This window comes from Ctenocephalides felis, unplaced genomic scaffold (genome assembly GCF_003426905.1).
Source record: "Ctenocephalides felis isolate EL2017-DRISC unplaced genomic scaffold, ASM342690v1 CF-g0.4_SCAFFOLD_01886, whole genome shotgun sequence".
NCBI lineage: Eukaryota > Metazoa > Arthropoda > Insecta > Siphonaptera > Pulicidae > Ctenocephalides > Ctenocephalides felis.
The window spans coordinates 136,547,145-136,571,082 of NW_020538040.1; the positions used below are offsets into that span (position 1 = coordinate 136,547,145).

Here is a 23,938-nt window from a genome sequence, read left to right on the forward strand (position 1 = left end):
AAGTGAAATAAATATTATTGATATCGTAAGAGCCGTCATATTCAGAGTATCAGCTTGTTGTTTTAAAGATAAATTTTTAACGTATTTTAGAAGTATTGTTAAAAAATCAGTAAAAAATGTAAAGAAATTACACATTTCTTATTATATTTGATATGTATTATTTCTGTATAGTTAATAATTATTAAATTTAGAGTATGGACAACACTAGATATAAAACAAGCCTTAAAATTGTTGTTCCAAAGTAAATTTTGCTTCCATTTTTCATATTTGTTCCACGCATGTCTTCAACATTCAAAGTTCAACAAATGCAAAACATTTGCAACAAAAGCAAAAGTTACAATTCACTTTCTCGGAATAAACAAGTCATTTTCTAAGCACTGACTCTCAATTTTTTACAATTTGTTTATATTTTTTAACAAGTTTCGATTCAACTAAATCAGCTCGCAATTTTTCGTCAATAATGCCCAACAATTAATTTAATCTTTCGCAGGTTTGCGCTTACGGGATTGAACACTAAATAATTTCTTTTCCGATTCCACGGTAACTTCAAACAAAGAAAAAATGAATAAGTAGATTAAGCAATAAACAGAGCTGTTATTTACTAATTTGCAGAATTATTAATCGGTTAATTGTTTCTACTGATATCACATTGCAAAATAAATATGCTTTTTGTGTCTCAGTATCTCTAGTTAAGTTAAATTAATTATTATAATTTATTAAGTATTCTAGATTTTAAATAAATAATTCTAGATTTTATATAAAAAAATATAAATATTATATTATAAATTTAATTTCCGAAACTCGTTTTGGCGCCACCTAAGACTTGCGCCCGCATTTTTTGCATGCATCGCATGCAAGGCAGGACCGGCCCTGTGTGTGTGTGTGCGTATGCGCGTGTGTGTATGCGTGTAGGTGAACAGGTTTTTTACCGAAAATCGACCTTTTCTCAAAAACGGCTGGACCGATCTCAAAAATGAATCGGTAATCGTGCTAATTAGTTTTTGGTAAAGATTCGCTGGCACAATTTCTTATAATTACCTATTGAAAGTTTTTTTTCGACGATTTTTATGATTTTTTTTGACGATAGATATCATGGTCTTCTAGATCATACTAAAATATTACGGCTCTACGACAAGTCGTTTAATTTTAAAAATTCTTCAAAGTTTGCAAAAATTAGTATCGTTTCTTTGGCATTTGCCAAAATTAGACCTTTCATCGACGTTTGCTAAAAAACGCCTGAACCGATTTCAAAAATTTAAAAGCCATTTGATGTATCTCAATGACGATCTGCTGTTCCGTTTCTTTGTAATTTGGAAAAAAGTCTAAAACTTTTCGTCACCATTAAGCTCATACTACCGAATCGATTTTAAAAAATCGAAAACTATTCGAAAGATATTAGTTGAGAATGATACTGATTCTACCGAGAAAATCTACCGAGCCGTTTCCTTGTAATTAACTGTTGAAAAAAAATTTAAGTCGATTTCTATGAAACTTTTTTTTAGCGATATATATCATGGTCTTATAGAACTTACTGAAATATTACGTCCTTACGACAAGTAGTTTGAGAAAATAGTAGTTTTTTTGACGTTTGTTAAAATTAAAATTATACGATTTCTTGGCACAACGATAGAGTACTTGGTCTTATTGAACATACTAAACCATTAAAATCCTACGGAAACTAGTTCAATTATAAAAATTATTGATTTTTGAAATTTTGCTTTCAGAAAAAATACATTCATAGTCTCAAAATATTCTAAACATTTTATAATCAATTTACATTGCAAGTGGTGACTGTTTTATACGCATGGCAAATATAGTTACTCGTTATTACACAAAATTGTGTCACTTCTCCATGACGAGTATATTCGTCAATCACAGTTAACTGATGGTCAAAGATGCTGGTCATATAATTATAGGTTCATGAACCTATAATTATGGTTCAAATACGATTAACCGTTGATATTAATTATTGAATGATTTGTCAAAAATTCAAAAGCCTTAACTTATCTAGATCATCTAAATTAATTGATTAATTCATTGAAATTTAATGTAACGTATTTCCTCTTATGACATACCATAACGATCTGTAGGAATTGTTGCACTTTGTATATGTTGATGTCGATGGTTAAAATCATAGGTTAAAATAATCAACATAACCTGTATTGAAATGTATCATTGTAAACATTCCATCAAATAACAATTTAAAATTATGTTTTACAATGACAACTAAAAATACCGTTTGGACGATTATATGTAATATATTAAGATAATGTTCAAGCATATTAATATTACTAATAACAACTAAATAAAAGGAAGGAAAATGGATAGTGCACAAAATGAGAGAAAACCGATTTGTCATTGGCTAAATGTAAGAACTCCTATAGAAAATTTATTTGGCAGGTAAAATTTATGACTTACGATTTTATTTAACTGATATTAATAACCTTATTATTCATTACAGACTTGGTTTTATGATAGCCAGTAAACCGTGGTTTGTAATATGGTTTATGTTATTCTTGGTAATTGTTAGTTCTTTAGGACTGTTCAAATTTAAACAAGAGAAAGACCCATTAAAATTGTGGATAGATCAAGATTCTGCTTTCGTTCGAGACACAAATTGGTTGTTGAATACATTTATCGAAGGATATAGACAGCAGAATGTCTTAATAACTGCTGATAATGTGCTGGATCCTTTTGTTTTAGAACAGGTTATATGATAAATTTCACTTGAAATATTTAATACATTTTCTTTCATGTTTAGTAATATAACTTATTCTAAGCGTTAAAAACTATAAACATATATAAAACATGAAATTTTCCTATGTTAATAGGACATAAATGAAATCAATTTTAAATTTTTTTTCTTATTTTTTATTTATGCATCTGTTGCAGGTTGCTCGAATTAATGATCAAGTCTTAGCAATACAAACTGAAAACGAAAATGGTATTGAAGTGCCATGGAATAAAACGTGTTTCAAGTAAATATAGCATCACTATAGACATTAACGTTTGCATAAATAATATCATATTGTATTTTTTAGAGTGCCTATAGTTCCTACAAAATTACAATCATATGCAAAAGGTTTATCAAATACATCGAATATTATCCCTGATCTCAGCGCCACTTTGCCAATTGGGTTGTACTGCATGATAGTTAATAGTTTGAAACTGGGTTGTCTACAATACAATGTAGTTGATATGTGGAAATATGACTTAAAAACTATAAAAAGTTTGACTCTTGACGATGTGCTAAATAAATTAAATACTACTATTCAAAGGTATTTATTTATTTATTTATTCACATGTTTTATGTATTTATGTTGCTCTTATATGAACATATGATTAAAATTTATACAAACATTTATGCTTAAGATACTAGCTTATATTTAAGCAGGTATTTTGGTCTAGACTCACGAATTGATTTTTGAAAGGTCATAAGAAGAAGCAAACAATGTTTTTATTATATTTTTTGTTGCACTTAATTAATTAATGTTTTGAGAATGTATAAAAAATTAAAAACAGTCATAAAATTGGCACTTAACCATATCCATGATTTTAGTCCTCCAAATAATCTAAAGAAAAATACATATATATTACTAATTTATAATAATGTCACTGTCGCATAAACTACGGACAAGTATTTGTCTGAAAAAATTGACTGTCTGAGAATTCAAACTAGTAGTGTATGGCATCGTGTCTTGGTAAATTGCTGGCACTTTCCGTATCAAACATTAAATTTTTAAAAAAAGATTAAATATGTTTTAAACTTTGAAAAAATTAGATTTTTAAGAAATTTAAAATTTTTGCAAATTTTTGGAAAAAAATGTTTTTTTTTTTAGTTTGAAATATTTTGGAAATTTTGAACTTTTTTCAAACAATTGCACCGCATAGAGACGCAATATCGAAGCGCGTAAGCACCGCGTCGCCGTCTAACGGACAAACGATGTTACGAAACCCACAGAAATGTAAACAAAATTGATACACATATTAAAATCTCCATGAAATATCTGATAATTTGATGTGCATATGTCTATTGATCATTTTTGACCTCAAAATGGCATTATGTTTACTTTTTTTACACGACCTCCGAAACCGCTAGACCTGCCTTCCCTCAGTTTTAATCAGTTCTTCATCTTGTCAAAAACTAATCAGCACGTCTCCTTATTAATAGGAATCGAATGTTTTTTGAATAATTAAAATCGGTTGAACGGTGCTCCCGAAATCGTCGACGAAAATGTGTATCCGCACACACTCACATATATCCATTTTTCTTAAGGTATGCCAAAATGTTCAGAAACGTCTGAAACGTAAAGATATATAAAAAAAATTATTTTCGATTTTTTTGCGATTACTATAAATTGCCTTACGGGAAGTCAATTAACCTTTTTTGATATTCTCAATTTTTTTAGAAGTAGTAAAAATTGGAATTTGGGGACAATCAGTAGTTCATACTGATGAGAAATCTATAATGAACGTCCAGTAGAAGTGGAGAAACCGTGGGTATCGTATCGATACCCACAGTTTTGAGAAAAACTGCGTTTAAAGTTTCATGGCGAAAGGAAAGAGAAGAGGATTATCGTGGTCAAACAGCTATATTTGCGAAAATAATTTAAATTTCGGAAAATCCTCTTCAACACAAATTCTTTGAAATTATTTAACAAAACATAACCGTTTTTTTAAATTCTAGACCACAATACATCCTTAGAAGATTTATTCTAGTATTTCCAAATATGATTCGTTCTCAACTTCTGAGCGTCAATTATTAAGTTATTTAAGAAATTTTTTTTTTCAAGTCCAACATTGGGACATCCCATGAATTATGCGAATTTTCTTGGGGGAGTTGAAAGGAATATCAGTGGACATATAATTTCAGCTAAATCAATTTTAACAACATGGTTTTTGAATGTTAACTTCTCACAAGTTAATACTGATAAAATTGGCAATGATGCTGGTACTGAAAACATGGTAAATATGCAATAATATATATTTTTTTTGATTACCATATATTGTTAGTGTATATTATATGTTTCAGGCAACTAATGAAGTTTTAATATGGGAGGAAAAATTTTTACACTTAATGAATAATATTTCTCAACATTCTGAAAATTTTTCAGTGTTTTATCAAGCTGGTCGCAGGTGAGATAATTTAGTATTGTAAAAGTCATTGATGAATAATAAAATGATGTTGAGAATGGTTTGCAATATTTTGTAGTTACGGTGACATAAGCTCTGCGACAATGTTTGAGGACATAGATAAAATAATGATTGGAGTTGTGTTAATGTGCATTTATGTCCATATAGTAATTTCTCAATGGAATTGCGTCTACCAAAGAGTAAGAAACCTAATATCCCATTGATAGTCCATAAATATGTAGTAAAAAAGCATTTTTTTTAGTTCACTCTAGGAAGCATGGGCATGTTTAGTATTGGAATATCTTTTTTAATGACCATCAGTTTATGCTCTTTATTTGAACTATCCTATGGACCTGTTCATACTTCTTTACCATTTTTACTAATGGGACTAGGTAATTAAAGAATCGCCATATTTATATATATGTATATATATATATATATATATATATATATATATCTAACAAATGTATTCTGAGTGAATAATAGATATTAATTTGGAAATAAGAATAAACAACACTCTTTTTTGCGCTAATTTATTAAATAATAATTTTCACAAACGTTTCGAGATACGATATACAGTATATGATGCAGGGGCTCGGATATATATATAAGCACTATATACTTTTGCTAGTTTCTATACATGTTACTGACAGTTATTTGATTTTTTGAAGGTATTGATGATATGTTTGTTTTACTTGCTTGCTGGGAAAAGGTTTCATTCAAGACAAATGGTCTTTCACTTCCGCACAAAGTTACAATTATGCTAAGGGAGGCAGGAATGGCAGTAACAGTAACTACTTTCACAGATATGGCAGCATTCATAGTCAGTTCAATAACTGTAAGTTCAGTTTTACTCACTCGTAATCACTAACATTGTAATTGTTAATGATCTGTCTTTTTAGGTTTTGCCATCACTTCATTCTTTCTGTTTGTATGCTGCTGTCGGAGTTTTTATAATTTATATTTATACAATAACTTTTGTAGTTGCTTGTTTTGCACTAGATCAACGAAGGATTGATAATAATTATAATGGATTTATTCCCTGCATCAAACATGAAAACTATGTTCCAAATACTTGTAGTCAAACAAAATTTTTAGAAATGTTTTTGTCAAAACTCTATTCTCAAGTAATATTGACGAAATTTGGAAAAGTAAGTTGTGACCAGTGAACTGTTTTGAAATTATACTGAAGATGAGGCATACCATGGTTTTGAAACGTCTGTAATTATTAAATATATAAGCGTGTGTTAAAAATCTGAGTGTTGTATTGTTCATATTTAACATTTAATATTTGTTCCACTCATATCATAAAATTCTATAGTATATATATATATATATATATATATATATATATATATATAATAATTACTCATATTATTGCTTAATTTTGTTATTTACGTTTTTTTTTTCAATTCTTTTATTTAACATTTGAGAGAATACTACCCAGAGAACTTAAATAATATATAGGGTGTTCTAGAACCGACCGGATGATAGTTTTAATCGTAACTATCATAAAAAAATTATTCCACATAGTTTGAAGATTATGCTTTAAAGCTTTAAAGTGCAGCCAGCTTTAGTCAAATTGTGACCATTTTTTGTTTTTTTTTATTTTGTTCATCTTTGGATCCATAATCGTAAATAACATATCTAAGATCATAGTCTAAAATAATGATACAATTGACCCAAGTTTTCCAAAAATTTCGCGCTTTTGATGAAACTCCGGATTGTAAAATGGTGAAGTACTTGATAGTTTCATAATAAAAAAAAAAACTAGTAATAAAAATAAAAACTCGTAAATGAATAAACACTTTAGAACTTTTTTTTAATAAAGGGGTGCTTACAAAATAGACCAATTTTGAAAATTTTAAATTCATAGTTTAACAGATAGTCTTAATTCTACAATATTTTGGGCATTTATGTCATTTTTTTCACTGTGTTTCTAGAAATGCTATTTATGATTACAGATCCAAAGTTCATATGAACAAAATTAATAAAAATCAACCACAATAAGAGAAAAGTGGTCACAGTTTGACCAATTTTTTTGATTGCATTTGAAAGCTCATATTACTATCACACCATTTCAGCTTGACATTGAGTTCTGGAACACCCTATATATATATATATATATATATATATATATATATATATATATATCAAGCTTTATTTTTCAGATTATAGTTTTAATATCAACAATAGCATTTGCAGCATTATCTATAAAAAATACATTATTGCTTGAACAAAAGTTTGATCCTATGTGGTTTATACCAGAAGATACACATCTTTTCAAGTATATAGAAAAAAGAAGAGAATATTATCCACAAATAGGTAAGATTAAAACAATATTATACAGTTATGTATATATTCAATTGTATTGAAATGTTATTTTTTATTGATGAAGGTTTTGAAGCTGTCGTTTTTATAGGAAACTTGAATTATAGCACTGAATTTAAAAAAATTATAAAATTAGAAGAAACTTTACAGCATCAAAATGTTATAAGTAATATAGATTCATGGATTATTCCATTTTGCCAGTATGTCAAAATTAATTTTAATACAGGTATATTCAATATTTATAATAAATGGCAAAATTGTCTTTAATTTTGTTATTAACAACTCTTAGATTTGAATAGTACTGATGTATCGGATGCCACTTGGAATTTGTACTTGTCTAAATATTTGCATAGCCCCTCTGGTGCAAAGCAGATGGGAAAATTCAAATTTTCTGAACCTCTCAAATGTGGCAAACCAGTTTCTAATATTAAGGTATTGAAGCCAATAATCTTTAATGCAATTCATCGCAAATGCGATGATTTTATTTTAATTTAGTATTTCAAAGAACTGATTTATTTTTGTTTATCAAGCACAACTTTATTATTAAAGATATTATAAGAACAGTTTAAGCATAAACGTGTAATACATTTTTTAAACATATCAAATTTATTTATTAAGTGATGAAATTAGTTAATAAATAAAATAAATTATAATTTTGAATTAAAGATAAATATTATATTTCTGTGCTATATTACAGGCATCTAGTATTCATTTTCATTTGAAGAGATTTAATAATACAGTAGATAGTATTAAAAGTATGAATCAACTGCGCAAAATTACTAATGAAGCAAACTTTACAACTGGTGATAAATTTTGCACAGTTTGGGCAAATATGTTTGCCACCTGGTCTACCGATGAGGTGAATTAATTCATACGATTCATATATATTTTTCTTTATCAATATTTCTGTATTATTTTCTAGATTATTGCAATAGAAATTAAGAAAAACTTGTTACTATCCTTGGGCTGTGTGATGCTTTGTGCGTTAGTTTTCATATCTAATTTTAATATTTGCTTCTGGATATTTCTATGTGTTTTACTTACTGTGGTGAGTTATTGAATTTGGAAAACGATATTGATTATTACAGCAGTTTAAAGATCAGGCGTTACATCAATAAAAAATTGTATGAATGTTTTAAATTTTTTTTGAAATCCATACATTTTGGCTAGCCTCCTAATCTTCATTCAGTGGAATATAACTATAACAATTAATCTAAGTAATATAATATGTAACAATTCAAGAATAATAATAATAAACTAATCTAAAAACACAATTTGGTATCCTTATATTACAATTAATGAAAATACATTCTCTTACCATGGAGCAATAGTGTTTTCATTAATTGTAATATAAGGATACCAAATTGTTAGTGGTTTTAAATTAGTTTATCATTATAATTATCATTATGAAATTGTTATATATTATATTTCTTTGTTTAATTATTATAATTATATGCCACTGAATGAAGACTAGGATGTTAGTCGAAATATATAGGTTTCAAATAAACTTGTAAAACACTTGTACAATTTTTTATTGATGTAACACCAGATCTTAGATATAAAGTTAAATATATAATATATGTATATCTTTTTCAAAGCTTACATGCAGTATTTTTTTTTATTTAAAAGTGATTTAATATTGAACAATAAAAAGTAAAAATTACTGAAAGAGTATGAAACCTTTTTTGCAGGTCAACGTTAGTGGATGGATGTATGTTTGGGGTTTAACATTAGACCTTGTCTCATGTATTGCACTTCAATTATCAGTAGGCTTATGCATTGATTATTCAACCCACATTGGGCATGTATTTTTAACAATGGAAGGAAGCACTAGAACCAAAATTTCAATAAACGTTATGAAACATATTGGAGCTGCAGTTATATATGGAGGTGGATCTACCATGTTGGCTTTGAGTACGCTTGCATTCTCAAAAGCTTACACATTTAAAGCATTTTTTAAGGTACATTTTAATAAATAGAACTAATAATAAACAAAAGTTGATATATTTTGTGATGACATGAATATTTTATTTTCAGATATTTTTTTTAATTATAACATTTGGATTGTATCACGGTCTCATATTTTTACCAGTAATATTATCCATATTAGGGCCAATACGAAAAAAGCATAATAAAGATAAAATAAATATAGAAGATGATACTGGTAAAGACACAATGCTTAAAGCGGATGATGAAACTAATGATCAAAGTGAAGCTATGGCATTATGATAAAAACTACATTAACTTTCTTATTGATTTCAGCTGGTAGCTCTTTCGTTAAGGGGGTATTCTGGTCTAGAGTTAAAATAAAAATCGATTTTGTTTTTTTTTTCTTTTTGGATACTTTCAAACCTAACTATTCAAGAATATGTGTACAAGAGGAGTTTTCAAAATGTATGATAATCCTTCCAATTTAGTTAAAATTTTTACATAGCTTACTTTACAGACTTCTCTTCGGTATATCATCTCCACATTCCTATTTTTAAAAAATTCAAGGATATCAGCAAAAACTTGTGAACTTGTAAAAAAAACTTTTAACTTGTCCATAGTTCATACCAATATCAAAATTATTCTGCATTAATTATATATATATATATATATATATATATATATATATATATATATATATATATATACACCTAAGTCTGTTTTTACACGGAGATTGGTTCCAGAAGAATCCGTGTAAAAAAAAAAAAACATGTAAAAAAAGACATTGATCTTATACAAAAATGGGTGATTTGTTCCTAATCTCTAAAACCTATTAAAATTGGTGAAAAACAAGAATTTTTAAGAACAAGAATTAAATTAGTGCTTTTCACATTTGCTTTGACCAGTAAAAATTGTTTGTACGCACTAGAAGGGGAATTTACTTAAATCTTTAAGCTAGTGTTCGCAAACTATCGATACTATCGATGGTTTCAGACTTTTTTCTTTCATAAATAGTTTTTTGTGATATGAACATACTTCACAAAAATTTAATTTGACAAAAAAAATTTAGGTACATAAAATTTCAAATCGAGCTAAATGGAATAAATTCGTGTAAAAAAATTAAAAATATTCAATTTTCAAACCGTGTTATATCAAAACCGTGTACAAAAAGACCGTGTAAAAACAGACTTAGGTGTATATATATATATATATATATATATATATATATATATATATATATATAGGCCCAATTTTTGAAGACTCCCCACTTCATCACCTTTCTAATATTGATTATGACTATTTTTTAATTTTTTATATACTCTCTAAATATTAATTAATAATGTTTAATAAAAAAAATTCAAAAATATTATTTGCCTCTAGCCCAGAATATTCCCTTAAGGTTTTTATTCTCTTGATTTTTGCTTGTTTTATCAACTTTTTGTATAATTAAGTTTTTTATATAAAATATATAGTAAAAGACTAAAAAAATCTCTCAATATAAATTTTAGTAAATTTAATATAAACAATGCATATATTATTTATTTATAGTTGTACCATTATTTTTCTTCCAACAACGGTAATAGTATTAGACAGCAATGCTGGTCATGCTATATCTGATACCAACGTAAAGTTACAAGTTTTCTATGTGAATTTTCAAAGTGTTGAATTTCGGATCAGACATTCTCAGAGAAACATAATAGATTCTATACTTTCACACATCACATATCCAAGTTATTAAGATATACAGTAAAGTTATTATTAGTACATTTTGAATATATATATATATATATATATATATATATATATATATATATATATATATATATATATATATATATATATATATATATTAACAAAGTCTAATAATCGGGCATAACATCAATAAAAAACATGAATTTCTTTCAAAAATTTATTTTAAATCCATACGTTTCGGCTATAATCCTAGCCTTCATTCAGTGGAAACTAAAATTAAAATTAAAAACTAAAACAATTGAATTGGAGTGAAAAGAAAAAATAAAATAGTAATTAGTACTTACAATTAGTTGATCTTAGTGTTAATTTGGAAAACTTTAATAATCCATGGTATTAGGATATGGTAATGCACTACACTATGTATTATAAACATTAACTTGAAATTACACAATATTTTCACAAAATACTGATTTGAAAAAATCACAAATGGATAGTGTGTTATTCGTAGACTGGTTGAAGATGTAATGGAGAAAGACATTTTTTTAAAAAATATTTTTACCAAGATTCTGCACATGTGTGGAACGAATTGTAAAACCTTTGCGCGAACGCTTTTATTGTTTTGTAAGAAATTTGGAAATGTTATCTAAATAGAAGAGATTTGTGTCGCACAGCGTGTTGAGTTCATTCCGTTTATTTATTGTCTTATTGTTATAAATAGTTAAAAAAGATCCCTCTATAATTCTTCGTTTAAATAAATTTTGTTCAAATTGTAGTACAGTCGGATTAGAAAAGTCCATATTGTGCTTTAAAGTGTATATATGGTCTGCAAGAACAGTTTTGAATTGTTTGGGGTTTTTTGAATTGTTTTTATGTTGTTGTAACCGTTTATTGAGGTTCTGGCTAGTTTCTCCTATGTAAATAAATTACAGTCTAAACAATTTATTTTTAGACGTATATATATAAATCGTATATAAATAAAAAAGTTCAGTTATATATAAAGATTATTTATTTCTCTAAAATACATACTGTAAAAAAATTAAGCTCACGTTTTCTCTTGAAGGTCTTTTTCATAAATTCTACTATCTAATACACAGCATAACACTTCAGTTTAGAGTTAACTATGAATTCTTGAAGATAAGAGATCATGAATGATTCATCATTTTAAATAATATAGAGAATAGCATTAAACTTAACATTAACAAACTGATTTTACAAAATACTGCGCATTATATTTTACTTAACGTTCATCCGTATTTTCATCTTCCTTTAAATGTAATAACTTCACAACAAAACGTTCTTAAATATCAAACGGATATAAAGCCTAATAAATCAATTGTTAACGAGTTCTTTCTCTATTGATGAAATATTTATATTATTAGATAGTTACATTTATAGAAAAACAATTATTTAACATTTATCCAAAATTATGAATTGAATATGTTTTACGCAGGCCTTGTGTCCATTCACTATAAAGTTTATAAATAAATTCTGCGAAGGTCCAGGGGGCTAGTAATCATATTACATTGGGGACATAATTTCTTTGCTCCCAATGTATGCAGCCAGCATTCCTCACAATGAACATGCCAACAGCACACTGAGACTACAGCATTTTTATATGAATCCATACATATTAAGCACTTATATTGTTCACCAGACTCTCGATCTGAAATTTTCACTTCAAGCTCTCGAATTTTAGCTTGCAATGCATCCATTGTAGGATTTTTACTTACAGTAGAAGGAATTTCAGAGGAAAGAGAGCCAGTAATATTTTTATTAACTACTACAACCGCCTCTGTAGGAGGTTTGCCTGCAATGTTTTCCAATAAAGCACCGCGAAGTGCTTGAAGTTCTTTAGCTTCTTGTTGACTGTCTACAGTTGGCACTACCACATCACTTTCAGAATATTGAGGGGGTCCAAAAGTGGAAGAATCATCTCCGTCTACAACAAGATCCTCATCTTCGCTACTTGCGTGACACTTTGATATTGAAGTGCCAACACCAGCACTCTGGTAACCTCCTACGAGTAAGCTAGAAGCTCTTATTCGTTGCTGGCCTGCCCACTCGTACTCTTCAAAACTCTCGCCGTCACCTTCGACATCGATATTTTCATCGTCAGGGGAATCGGAATTCTTCCTAAGACAAAGTTCAACATGGACTGATATGTCATCATTGGTACGCTCATTGCACACAGGACAAAGTGTACCATCGGCCTTTCTTTTGCGAGTATTAGCCTTCAATCGGCTTTGTCTATTGCTTTTAATTTTCTGGAATGTATCCCATGAATTTTCTACCGTGTTAACACTTGTAGACCCATTTTCATTAGAACTGGATCCTAAGGAAGCTTTTCTTGTCCTGCAAGTGCTAAGTTTATTCAATTTTTCCATTTCTAACACATAATGAGATTCCAGTTCAGGAGTTCGCAAGGTAATTCCACAAACGGGACAACAGGAGAAATCGGATAGTTTTCGCCTTGTACGAAAACCACGACCTTCTTCAACAGTAGTAGTGGAAGCCAAATCCATATCACAATATGGACAATATTATACGATTGATGAAATAAACACGGATTTTCCAAATTTTTGCATAGCTAACATTCATGCAAGATGAGTAAAACGTTTGTTTGTTTCGAAATGTTTAACATCGTAGTACTAAAACCACAAGTAGTTAAGATCACAATGTTAACAATATATTTTTAACGTCAACATCTTATATTATCTTATAGCTTTATTATGATGCAAAATTATTATATTATAAATAACATGGGCATTGGAAAATAGTTGTCAACCATTTGGGGTGTACTTCACGTGTATTTATTAAGAAATCGTTCTTCCCGTAGATTAAGGATGATATAGATCGAACACTCAAACACTCGAACTGTATGCGACTAGAACATAGATGACAGGAAAATATGGACCAGAACAAAATGCGCATTGATAATTTATTGATTTATAAAATAGTTTGCCTTCAGGCAAGTTACATGAACTTCCCGATACGTGTAAATAAACGACTTAATCGATAAAAAATAAATTAATTTATGAGTGATTAAAAGTATTCTGAGTGGATTTATTACATATCATTGAAAACGAACGAACACGTTAACTCGGATTATTTTCTAAATTCAAATGTTCAAAAATCAACATTTTTTATAATTGAACCACTTTCCGTAGGACTTTAATGGTTTAGTATGTTCATTAAGACCAATTACTCTATCGTTATACCAAGTAAATCGTCTAGTTTTAATTTTAACAAACGTCAAAGAAACTGCTCATTTTCTCAAACTTTGATGAATTTTTAAAATTAAACCACTTGTAAGGCGGCAATATTTCAGTAAGTTTTATAAGACCATGATATATATCGCCAAAAAAAGTTCCTTAAAAATCGGCTGAAATTGTTTTTTTTAACAGTTAATTACAAGAAAACAGCTCGGTAGATTTTCACCTAAAACTAATCAGTATCATTCCCAATTAATATTATTCGAACAGTTTTTGATTTTTCAAAATCGATTCGGTAGTATGAGCTTAAATGTGGACGAAAAGTTTAACACTTTTTTCCAAATTACAGAGAAACGGCTCGGCCGATCGTCGCACAAAACTGAGAAATGATAATTCTCATCAAGATACATCAAATGGCTTTTAAATTTCTGAAATCGGTTCAGGCATTTTTGAGCAAACGTCGATGAAAAGTCTAATGTTGACAAATTCTAAAAAACAATACCAATTTTTGCAAACTTTGACGAATTTTTATAGTTAAACTAGTTGTCGTAGGGCCGTAATATTTTAATATGATCTATAAAACTATGGTATCTGCCACAAAAAAAATCATAAAAATCGTCTAAAAAAAAAGGAAACACTTTATTACAAGAAAACGGCCCGGCCGATTTTCACCAAAATCTAATCAGCACGATTCCCAATCAATACCTTTCAAACGGTTTTTGAATTTTCAAAATCGATTCAGAATTGCGGGCTAAAACGTGGACAAAAAAATTTTCACTTTTCTGCTATCTATAAAGAAACGGCTTGGCCGATCATTGCACAAAACTAACAAACAATAGTCCTCATCGAGGTACCTCAAATGGCTTTTAAATTTTTGAAATCGGTCCAGCCCTTTTTGAGAAAACGTCGATTACGGCAAAAAATCTGTTCATACACACACGCACACATACTTTTTCCAAATTTGGTCTCATTCGATTCAGAATGGCTTATAATTAATGGCTTATATTAAAATATATAAACTGAATTGCAAAGTTGAAAATATTTGTTTAAAGTATATTAGAACTTAAGTCAGAATTACAATTAAAATCTGAATTATTTTCGATATACAAAAAAAAAAATTTGAAAAAAAAAATTAAACAAACATTTTTTTCCCAAAAGCAATTATTTTGTTAAGAAAGTTCTTTGAATTATTCAAATCAGACGCTTAGTTTTCTCAAAAAGTGACATTTTTTGCACATTTAGCTCTGTATCTCCGAAACCGCTGGACCCGTCTTTGCCAAAAACTAATCACCACTTCTCCCCGTCATTACGAATTGAATGTTTTTTGGATCATTCAAATCCGATGCTCCGATCTCTCAAAAACTCAATTTCTATTTTCTGCATTCTTTGCTCCGTATCTCCGAAACGGCTGAACATGCCTTCGCCAAAAACTAATCAGCACATCTCCCTATCAATAGGAAGCGAATGTTTTTTGAACCATCCAAATCGGTTGATCCGTGCGCCCGAAAACGTGGACGAAAAATTTTATCCATACATACATACACACACACATCCATTTTGTCTGAGGTATGCCAAATTGTTCAGAAACCTTCAAAACGTCGAGAAATGGAAAAATTTCAATTTCGATTTTTGGACGATTACAATAACTTACCCTACGGGAAGTTAAAAATATACCTGACCTTGCTAAAAATTAATCACACTTCTCCCCATAATTACGAACTGAATGTTTTTTGGATCCATACTCTTCTTTTATCTATGTTTGGATCATTCAAATCGGATGCTCCGTTCTATGTAACTACAATATAATACTATATTATTCATGCAAACTGACATACCTTTAAATGTACCTGCAATCTAAGGCTCCTGAGGCTACATGATTTCAATTCTTATAAACTCAAATTTAACAAGAACCCCGGTTATCTAATTTTAGCACCATTCACAGTAAAATATCAAAATATGTTAATAAAACATGAAAAATATATACCATAATAGTTATATGAAGACGCCATTGTCAACATGTCACAATTGTCAACTATTAAACTATCAGGGAAACAGCCACATTTGAACAACTTAATGCCGATTAAAAAAAGCAGGGGCGAATTCTGACACAATGATAAAAAAATACTGATATGATTTAAAATATTTTATTGAAAAAATAAAGAAAATTAAAAAGGATTCAATAGCTTAGATAATCTAAACATAAAACTAGCGGTGCATGGCAACGTGCCTTAAGGCAAATTGCTGGAACTTTCCGTATCATAATTTAAATTTTTTAGAAGTTTTACAATATTTTGAAAACTTTGAAAAAACTTGATTTTTCAGAATTTTAAAATTTTTGAAAATGCTAGATTTTAAAAAAAAAAAATTTGATTGGAAAGTCAATGGAATAGCATGTTTTTAAATCATTAAAATCGGTTGATTTTGAGTTTGCTGAAAATTTGTATCCGCACACACATACAAACATACACGCACGCACACACAAATAAATACACACTCCTACACACACGTTCTATAAAAGAGAAAGAGCCAATGGGACTTCGCTCATTTAAAAGATAAGTATAATTTCAGTGCAAGAATGATAACATTCTAGATCCTCCCGCCACAAAGTAATGCTTCGCGGCGGGCCAGTGGCAAGAGGAAAGCGGAGGTTTTTGGTCGGTCCAGACAAAAGACCAGACTGGGGTATGCCAAAATGTTCAGAAGTCTTTGAAACAAAGATATATAAAAGAATATTATTAATTTTTTTGTTGTTGTTACTACAACTTATTCCAAGGAGAGTTACCAATCCTCTAATAACTCGTCTTAGCTCATATTGTAAGATAAACAATAAATTGAACTCGTAATCAAAAAAGAGTGTTAAGCTTTTAAACAACTGTATTTTTCATATATAACAACAAAATATATACAGCAAATCAAACCCAAGAACAATTATAAAACAATATTAATTCTGATCGTTTCAGGCTTTAATATATCTATAAATATATGTAAATTAAATACTCAGGAATGGTAACAAAATTTTTGGAATGACAGATAATAATAACAATAATATATTACTTCACCAAACTTAATAAAACCTTATGTTCACTAAATAATATTTTAATCCCAACTCTCATAAAACTACAGTTCATTATAATAATATCTGTTAACAAATCTATTACCGTATTTAACTGTAACCACAAATTATAACGTAATTAAGTGAATCTAACTTATTCTATAAAACAAATAAAATATAACACTCGACACCCTCCACTTATGAAATCACAAAATTAACAACTGTGTAGAAATAGTTAATACTTAAACTAATATATTTTATAATTAAGTCTTTAGAATTTTTTACTCTTCATCATGGTTTTGCTAAATTTAATCACTATTCTTGATATAAAAAATCACTTCAACATTTATTATCTATGGTATAAAACTTTTACTATGCAGTATCATTATTGTACAATTTTACTATTTACACATTATTTTACAATTCTGGAAGACTTTTTATAATTAACTTTGATTCAATGCTAGTGATTACTAATATAACTATCCTTTCAACAACTAAATCATTAAAGCATGCTATCAAAATTTGAGGCAAGTCGATAACATGTAAATATATTACTTGAGTGATACTTTAACAAACATCAAATTTGACTAAAGTATCAATATTAGTTTAATTCTTATTTTAACCCATATTAGCCAGTACTTTTCTATATCTTTGTTAAAGTTGTATGTGACTGCATTTCAAAACTAGATAGTATATTTGATATATTATTCAATATATTACAAATTATACAAGTAAAAACTTCTATGCAAATTATCACAAAAACAATGTATCTTTGCATTTGACACATCATCGAGAATATTTTTAATTTTTTATTGTGACTCGTGAGTTAAGAAAATAGTTGCAGGTTCTATAGAAAGTAGTTGCAGGTTTTGTAGAAATGTTCAAAATAAATATTGTCAATATGACAAAAAAATTGTTAGTCAATCACCAGTTTTTAATTGCATTTGTCATCTTAAGCAATATTCTAAAACTATTTATTAATAAACACATTTTACAAATACCTCGCTCATATTAATTGAAATGTTGAAAAAAACATAAAAGTTATGCAATTTAGCAAAAACAAAGAACATCATAATTATATTTCACATTCAATATCAATTTAAAAGTAGATCAAATGGCTTAGAGCATTTTATTGTTAGGAACACTAATAAATTATTTTGATCCAGTTTGCTTAATACTTTAATCACATACTTTTAGATTTAATATTTTTATAAAAGGTCAATGTATCATGCCGATTATTAACAACACGTTCTGCTATTGGTAATGATCATTATTATAATTTTGTCTAAATTAGTCAAACATCAAAAATTTGTCTAAATTAGTTCATTGAAAACAAACTAATGGTTTAAATATAATAGATATAGTAAATAAATTCATATACATCAGCTATAGATTTTGGTTATACTTTTTGACTTCATGATTAAAATTTACAACATTGCACTTAGTTACTTATTTTCTTTATTGCACATTCAGTATTTAATAAATTGACCTTTCGAATAAAAAATATCCGTTAAGCAAGATTTATGAAGATTAATATTACATCAGTTTATTAAAGCACTTAAATATTGAGTAATTTATTATTTCTTCTAATAACAGTAAAAAGGTTTTGACAAAAAATATTTTTTCTATGAAAATGCACTATACGTATTTTTCGATTTTGAAATAATATTGTGGAGCAAAGCTGAATGTAATCTGAAATATATAGTTTCTATTATTACTATTATCATAGCACAAACCTTTTTTGAACTACAAACTAAAATATTTTATAGATAACATTTTATAAATTAAGATTTCAAATATAAGGAATCTATGACCAATGTATTAAATGTTATGAAACCTCTCATGCAATTTGCATTTGATAATATTTAGGCCTACAATAATAAGGCATTTTTATAATACTTAGATGATATAATGACAATATAATTTCAAGATGATTGTCGTCATCAACATAAACAAATATATATATATATATATATATATATATATATATATATATATATATATATATATATAGTGTGTATGTGAGGGACTAGAATGCTGTTGATATGCCACAAGAGACATTCAGTAACCTGGGCTGTAAGAATATAGTATACTATTAGGTACAAAAAAAAATGTTTGAACTATTTTGAATTAGTTCTGGTCAAAAAATTAACAGAAATATAGCACAGAAGCCCACATTAAAAATTCTACAGGTGCTATTGTCCGATCACATCAAGGAGATTTATATTCCATATATATTTCTACTTGGTGATTTTGAGTACAGAAATTATTGTACTATAATTATTGTAATGAAGAAGTAGCAATGACCAAAACTTTTCATAAAACATCAATTAAATGAATAAAAAGATAAAACACAATATCATCAAATATTCTTAATAATATGGTGTCATATGCATACTTAATAATGAAAACTTTATTCAAGTATTATAAATTTCTTCCAAACTCTCCTCCAAAATCGTACTAAAACACAAACTGCATTCTAATCCAACATACAATCACATATATATATACATATTGTTTTTGCTAATATTATAATAAACGAGTAACATTAACTTTTCAATCTATTATAATATACAATTATAACTAAAATTACATTATGTATTGATAGTGAAATTTAACAAGAAAATATCAAAGTTTAAAATTTGTCAACAATTTGATATTTTGTTATTCAAACTTTCATCAAAATTTGTAGAAAGCTATTTTCCTAGTGAACATACCTGTAATGCTGATATTTTAAACAGCTATTTTAAATACAAATAACTTGTTGCTGTAAATGATATATGCAAAATTTTTCTTGTAAATTGATATACATCAATCGAGGTTGTTATGAAAACAAATCGCATTTTATATTTAAATTTGCATAATACAATAAAGAAACATTCAGCCTCACTTATTGCATACAGGATTCTAAAAAGTAATTATCAGTAAATAATATTCAACAAGGTTTTGAATGCAATTTCTTATTAATAATATTATGATTGGTACCATAATATTCCATGCAAAAATTCCAGTTATTCAAAACAGGTGATGTTTACAATAACGTGAAGAAAAATTTAACTTAAATTTTTATTATTAATAAATGTTCTAATATTGAGCACTAGGATGTGAGCACTGATACACAGCTTTTAGTAATTATTCTAACATAATCGAATAATTCATATAAAAAACATTTAACACTTAAGATTTAGTTGTAATATATATATATATATATATATATATATATATATATATATATATATATACATACATATATTGTTTAAATTTTATTTGCAATATATTTATTAAATATTGCATATACATATATTTCAGTGCAGCAAATGTTAAGGCACTTATGAAAAGACACTATTCAAAATCTGGTTTATAATTGGCAGTTATTGACAGCCATTTGATTATTACAAAATACATATAAAACTAAAGTGTTTGTTCAATGAATTATTAAATTGAACTCTTCATACAAATGTGATGTAAAATTGCAAACATCAATCTTGATAAATTGTACAATCAATTTTGCACAACTCAATTGCTTTTGTACTACTGATAATTTTCGCCTATTACCAGTAAAAGAAACAATCAAAAAGTTGAATCAGTTTCTAAAGAAGGTTCTTGTTTGAAATTCATTTTATATGCTACATCATCCAAATTGTGCAAATGATTATTATTTGATTGTAATTCCTGCATACTGCCACTTCGGACACTTGGTATATCGCAAATTATTTGAGCAGGATGAATTGGGGCCAGATCTGGGCTGGATATCTGATGATCTGATACTGTTGGGCTATGGCTGCCCGATGGACTGCCTGGAGAATTAGTGCTGGGACTTTGGTAGTCGTTTACCATAGGAACTGGCGATACATTTGATGTGTTTGAATCAGGAGTAGCTCCTTGAACAAATTAAAATAAGCCTTTCAATTTCCTCAACATATAAATTTGTTAGCATGATAAAAAAAACAAACTAAATAGCAGTGTCGTCCAAATGGAGCTCATGACGAGTATATTCGTCAATCAAAGAGTGAACAGCGCTGGCAAAGAATTGAATGAAGAAGTTGGGTTTGGTTCACAAAGTAGAAAGATGTTTTTACTATATTTCATTTATTTGTTACCATTAGCATTTATAACATAAATATTAAACTAAAAACGAGTTAAACTTAATATAATATCATACATGCAAATGTAGTTACTTACATATATATACTTACATATATATTATAGTTTATTTGATGAAAAGCAAAACTATTTTAAATAATCAGTAAAATGTTATTTAAATAGCTGAATCTTAATTCTTAATTGATTAGAATATATTATTTCAACATGTTGGAAAGATCATGCAACTTGCTTCAAGTTAAAAAGCCACTAGCAACTATTTATTTTATAATTTATATTATTTATTATATTTATATTTATACAGTCATAGCCACAAAAATAGCAAATGGTCACACCGTTTTATACGCATGATGAATATACTGGCCAATATATGCCAATATATAAAATTCTGCCACTTCTACATGACAAGTTTGTTCATCAATCACAGTTCATCAGAACATATTCTCAAATTTCAGCATATTTGGAATATTTTGAGACTATGCCGGTATCAAATAGTAGTTGTAAATAGCTTAAAAAATCGACTTGATAGTTAGGAATTGAGATTTAGCTATTCAGAAGAAAAATTTTAACCGTTCATTTCAAAACTTGTCGATGATATTTTCAAATGGACTCATAATATCTATAATAATATTAATTTAATTTAATTTATTTAATACATTTCATTCTAAAAATGTATTTTATATTATGTAAGAGTGCACGTCAACAGTGATCAGTACAAACACAGAAGTAGATATATATGTTTGTGCGATGCATGTTCTAAGAAAGCGTAATATATGTTTAAATTAATCAAGAAAGTAAAATTTTGTAATAAAATTTTCAATTTTGTAAAATAAACCCATCTTTTCATCCGATATTTTACCAGCGCAACATACTGTGTTGTTGACAAATATACTCGTCATGACTAGATACTTACGACACAAAACAGTGCGCCCTATGTAATGGGCGCACCACAGTTAACTGGTGCGCCCAGTACTTGAAACCAACATAAATTTCCATAATTTAATTCTTTCTTGAATCACCCAAGTTCTTAACTTAAGTATTCATAATTAAACTAAATATAAAAAATCTAATAAGCCATGCAAAGATACTCACCACCAAGTAACATTTCTTGCAATAAGCTGTCTATGTGGGCAACTCCAAAAAGTTTGGCAAATTGAATTTGTTCAATCATCTGCCATGTGATTGACTGAAGTGCTGGTAGCGTTAACAATATTTCACCAAATCGTCCTCTAGAATCGTACTGTCGATCACTAATATAGTCCTCTAGGTTAATTTGAATTTGGTATCTAAGAGCTTTTATGCGATTGGGTTCGCTAAGTCCTTTTGCATCTGTAACATAAAAGAAAATGTAACAAAAAATCTATTGAATTATCTCCCTAGTTTATATTCTTTTCAACTTTCCGTAGGGTACGTTATTGTAATCGTCCAAAAATCGAAATTGAATTTTTTTGCATATATTCGCGTTTTGAAGGTTTCTGAACATTTTGGCATACCTTAGAAAAAATAAATATGTGTGTGCAGTGGCGGCGCTAGACCATTCGTGGGCGTCGGCGAAATTCGTTTGCGAGGCCCTTCTTTTTTGCCAGTTGCAAGTTGACTAGTGGTACATGGCATCGTGCCTAAAGGCAAATTGCTGAAACTTGTCGTGCCGTAATTTAAATTTTTGAAAAGCTTTAAAAAAATTTGAAAAGTGAAAGAAATTGACTTTTTTTAATTTGAAATATTTTGTTGAAAATTTCGAACTTTTTTCAAAGCAATCACGTTGCGTTAGCTGCTTAGAGACGAAATATCGAAGCGCGTAAACACCGCGTTGCAGTCTAACTTAACTCACTATTAATTAAAATCTTTATAAAATATCTGATAATTTGATGTGCATATGCCAAATGGCATTTGTTGTGCTTTATTTACTGGACTTCCAAAACCGCTAGACCTGCCTTCCTAAAAATGTAATTAGTTTAGCACTTTTTGCCCCGTATCTTCAAAACGGCTTCTCCTGCCTTTGCCAAAAACTAATCAGCACGTCTTCTTACCTTCAATACATGTCAAATGTTTTCTGAATTTTTCAAATTGGTTGATCCATTTTCGCGAAATCGTCGACAAAAATTTGCCAAAATGTTCAGAAATCTTTGAAGATATATAAAAATTTCTGTTTTAGATTTTTTTGCGATTACTATAACTGTATATGAGATTTTTTTAGTCAGATAAATACACCAATTGAAATAGACAAAAATTACACAAGTTAAAATAAACAAACTCTTCGGCAAAAATGGTTCTCCAGCTATTAGAAAAGCACTGAAATTAAATAATTATCGCGAAAAAGTTTCCTTTTGCCCAACCATTTGAGTAGCAAATTTTATGTTTTTTCGATCATTATGAATAAAAAATGGTTGGAAATCACCGACTTAATAACTAATTAGACAAAAATTTTGCAATCTGCAAGTGATTAATTAGATTTAAAAAAATCTATGTTCATACTAATTTGAGTACA

At 28.3% G+C, this 23,938-nt stretch overlaps 2 protein-coding genes across 2 annotated transcripts in view; one reads left to right on the top strand and one right to left on the bottom strand.

Moving 5' to 3' along the window:
* Positions 1 to 2,250: 2,250 nt before the first annotated feature.
* LOC113375965 (patched domain-containing protein 3-like) lies at positions 2,251 to 13,806 on the top strand. The gene is made up of 18 exons (XM_026615902.1): positions 2,251 to 2,400; positions 2,462 to 2,708; positions 2,893 to 2,978; positions 3,042 to 3,278; positions 4,794 to 4,965; positions 5,033 to 5,136; positions 5,213 to 5,333; positions 5,396 to 5,525; positions 5,805 to 5,971; positions 6,036 to 6,284; positions 7,305 to 7,458; positions 7,532 to 7,690; positions 7,754 to 7,896; positions 8,162 to 8,323; positions 8,387 to 8,512; positions 9,156 to 9,425; positions 9,502 to 9,590; positions 13,548 to 13,806. The coding sequence occupies exons 1-18, from the start codon at positions 2,321 to 2,323 to the stop codon at positions 13,690 to 13,692; spliced, it is 2,841 nt and encodes a 946-aa protein (XP_026471687.1). The 5' UTR covers positions 2,251 to 2,320; the 3' UTR covers positions 13,693 to 13,806.
* Positions 13,807 to 20,710: 6,904 nt separating this feature from the next.
* Positions 20,711 to 23,938, bottom strand: part of LOC113375970 (transcription factor HNF-4 homolog) — a 10,153-nt gene continuing 6,925 nt past the window's right edge. Inside the window, exons 2-3 of the mRNA XM_026615907.1 lie at positions 22,543 to 22,779; positions 20,711 to 21,230 (exon numbers count right to left, since the gene is read on the bottom strand). Coding sequence (XP_026471692.1) covers positions 20,920 to 21,230; positions 22,543 to 22,779 — 548 coding nt within the window. The 3' untranslated portion in view covers positions 20,711 to 20,919. The remainder of the gene's footprint in view (positions 21,231 to 22,542; positions 22,780 to 23,938) is intronic.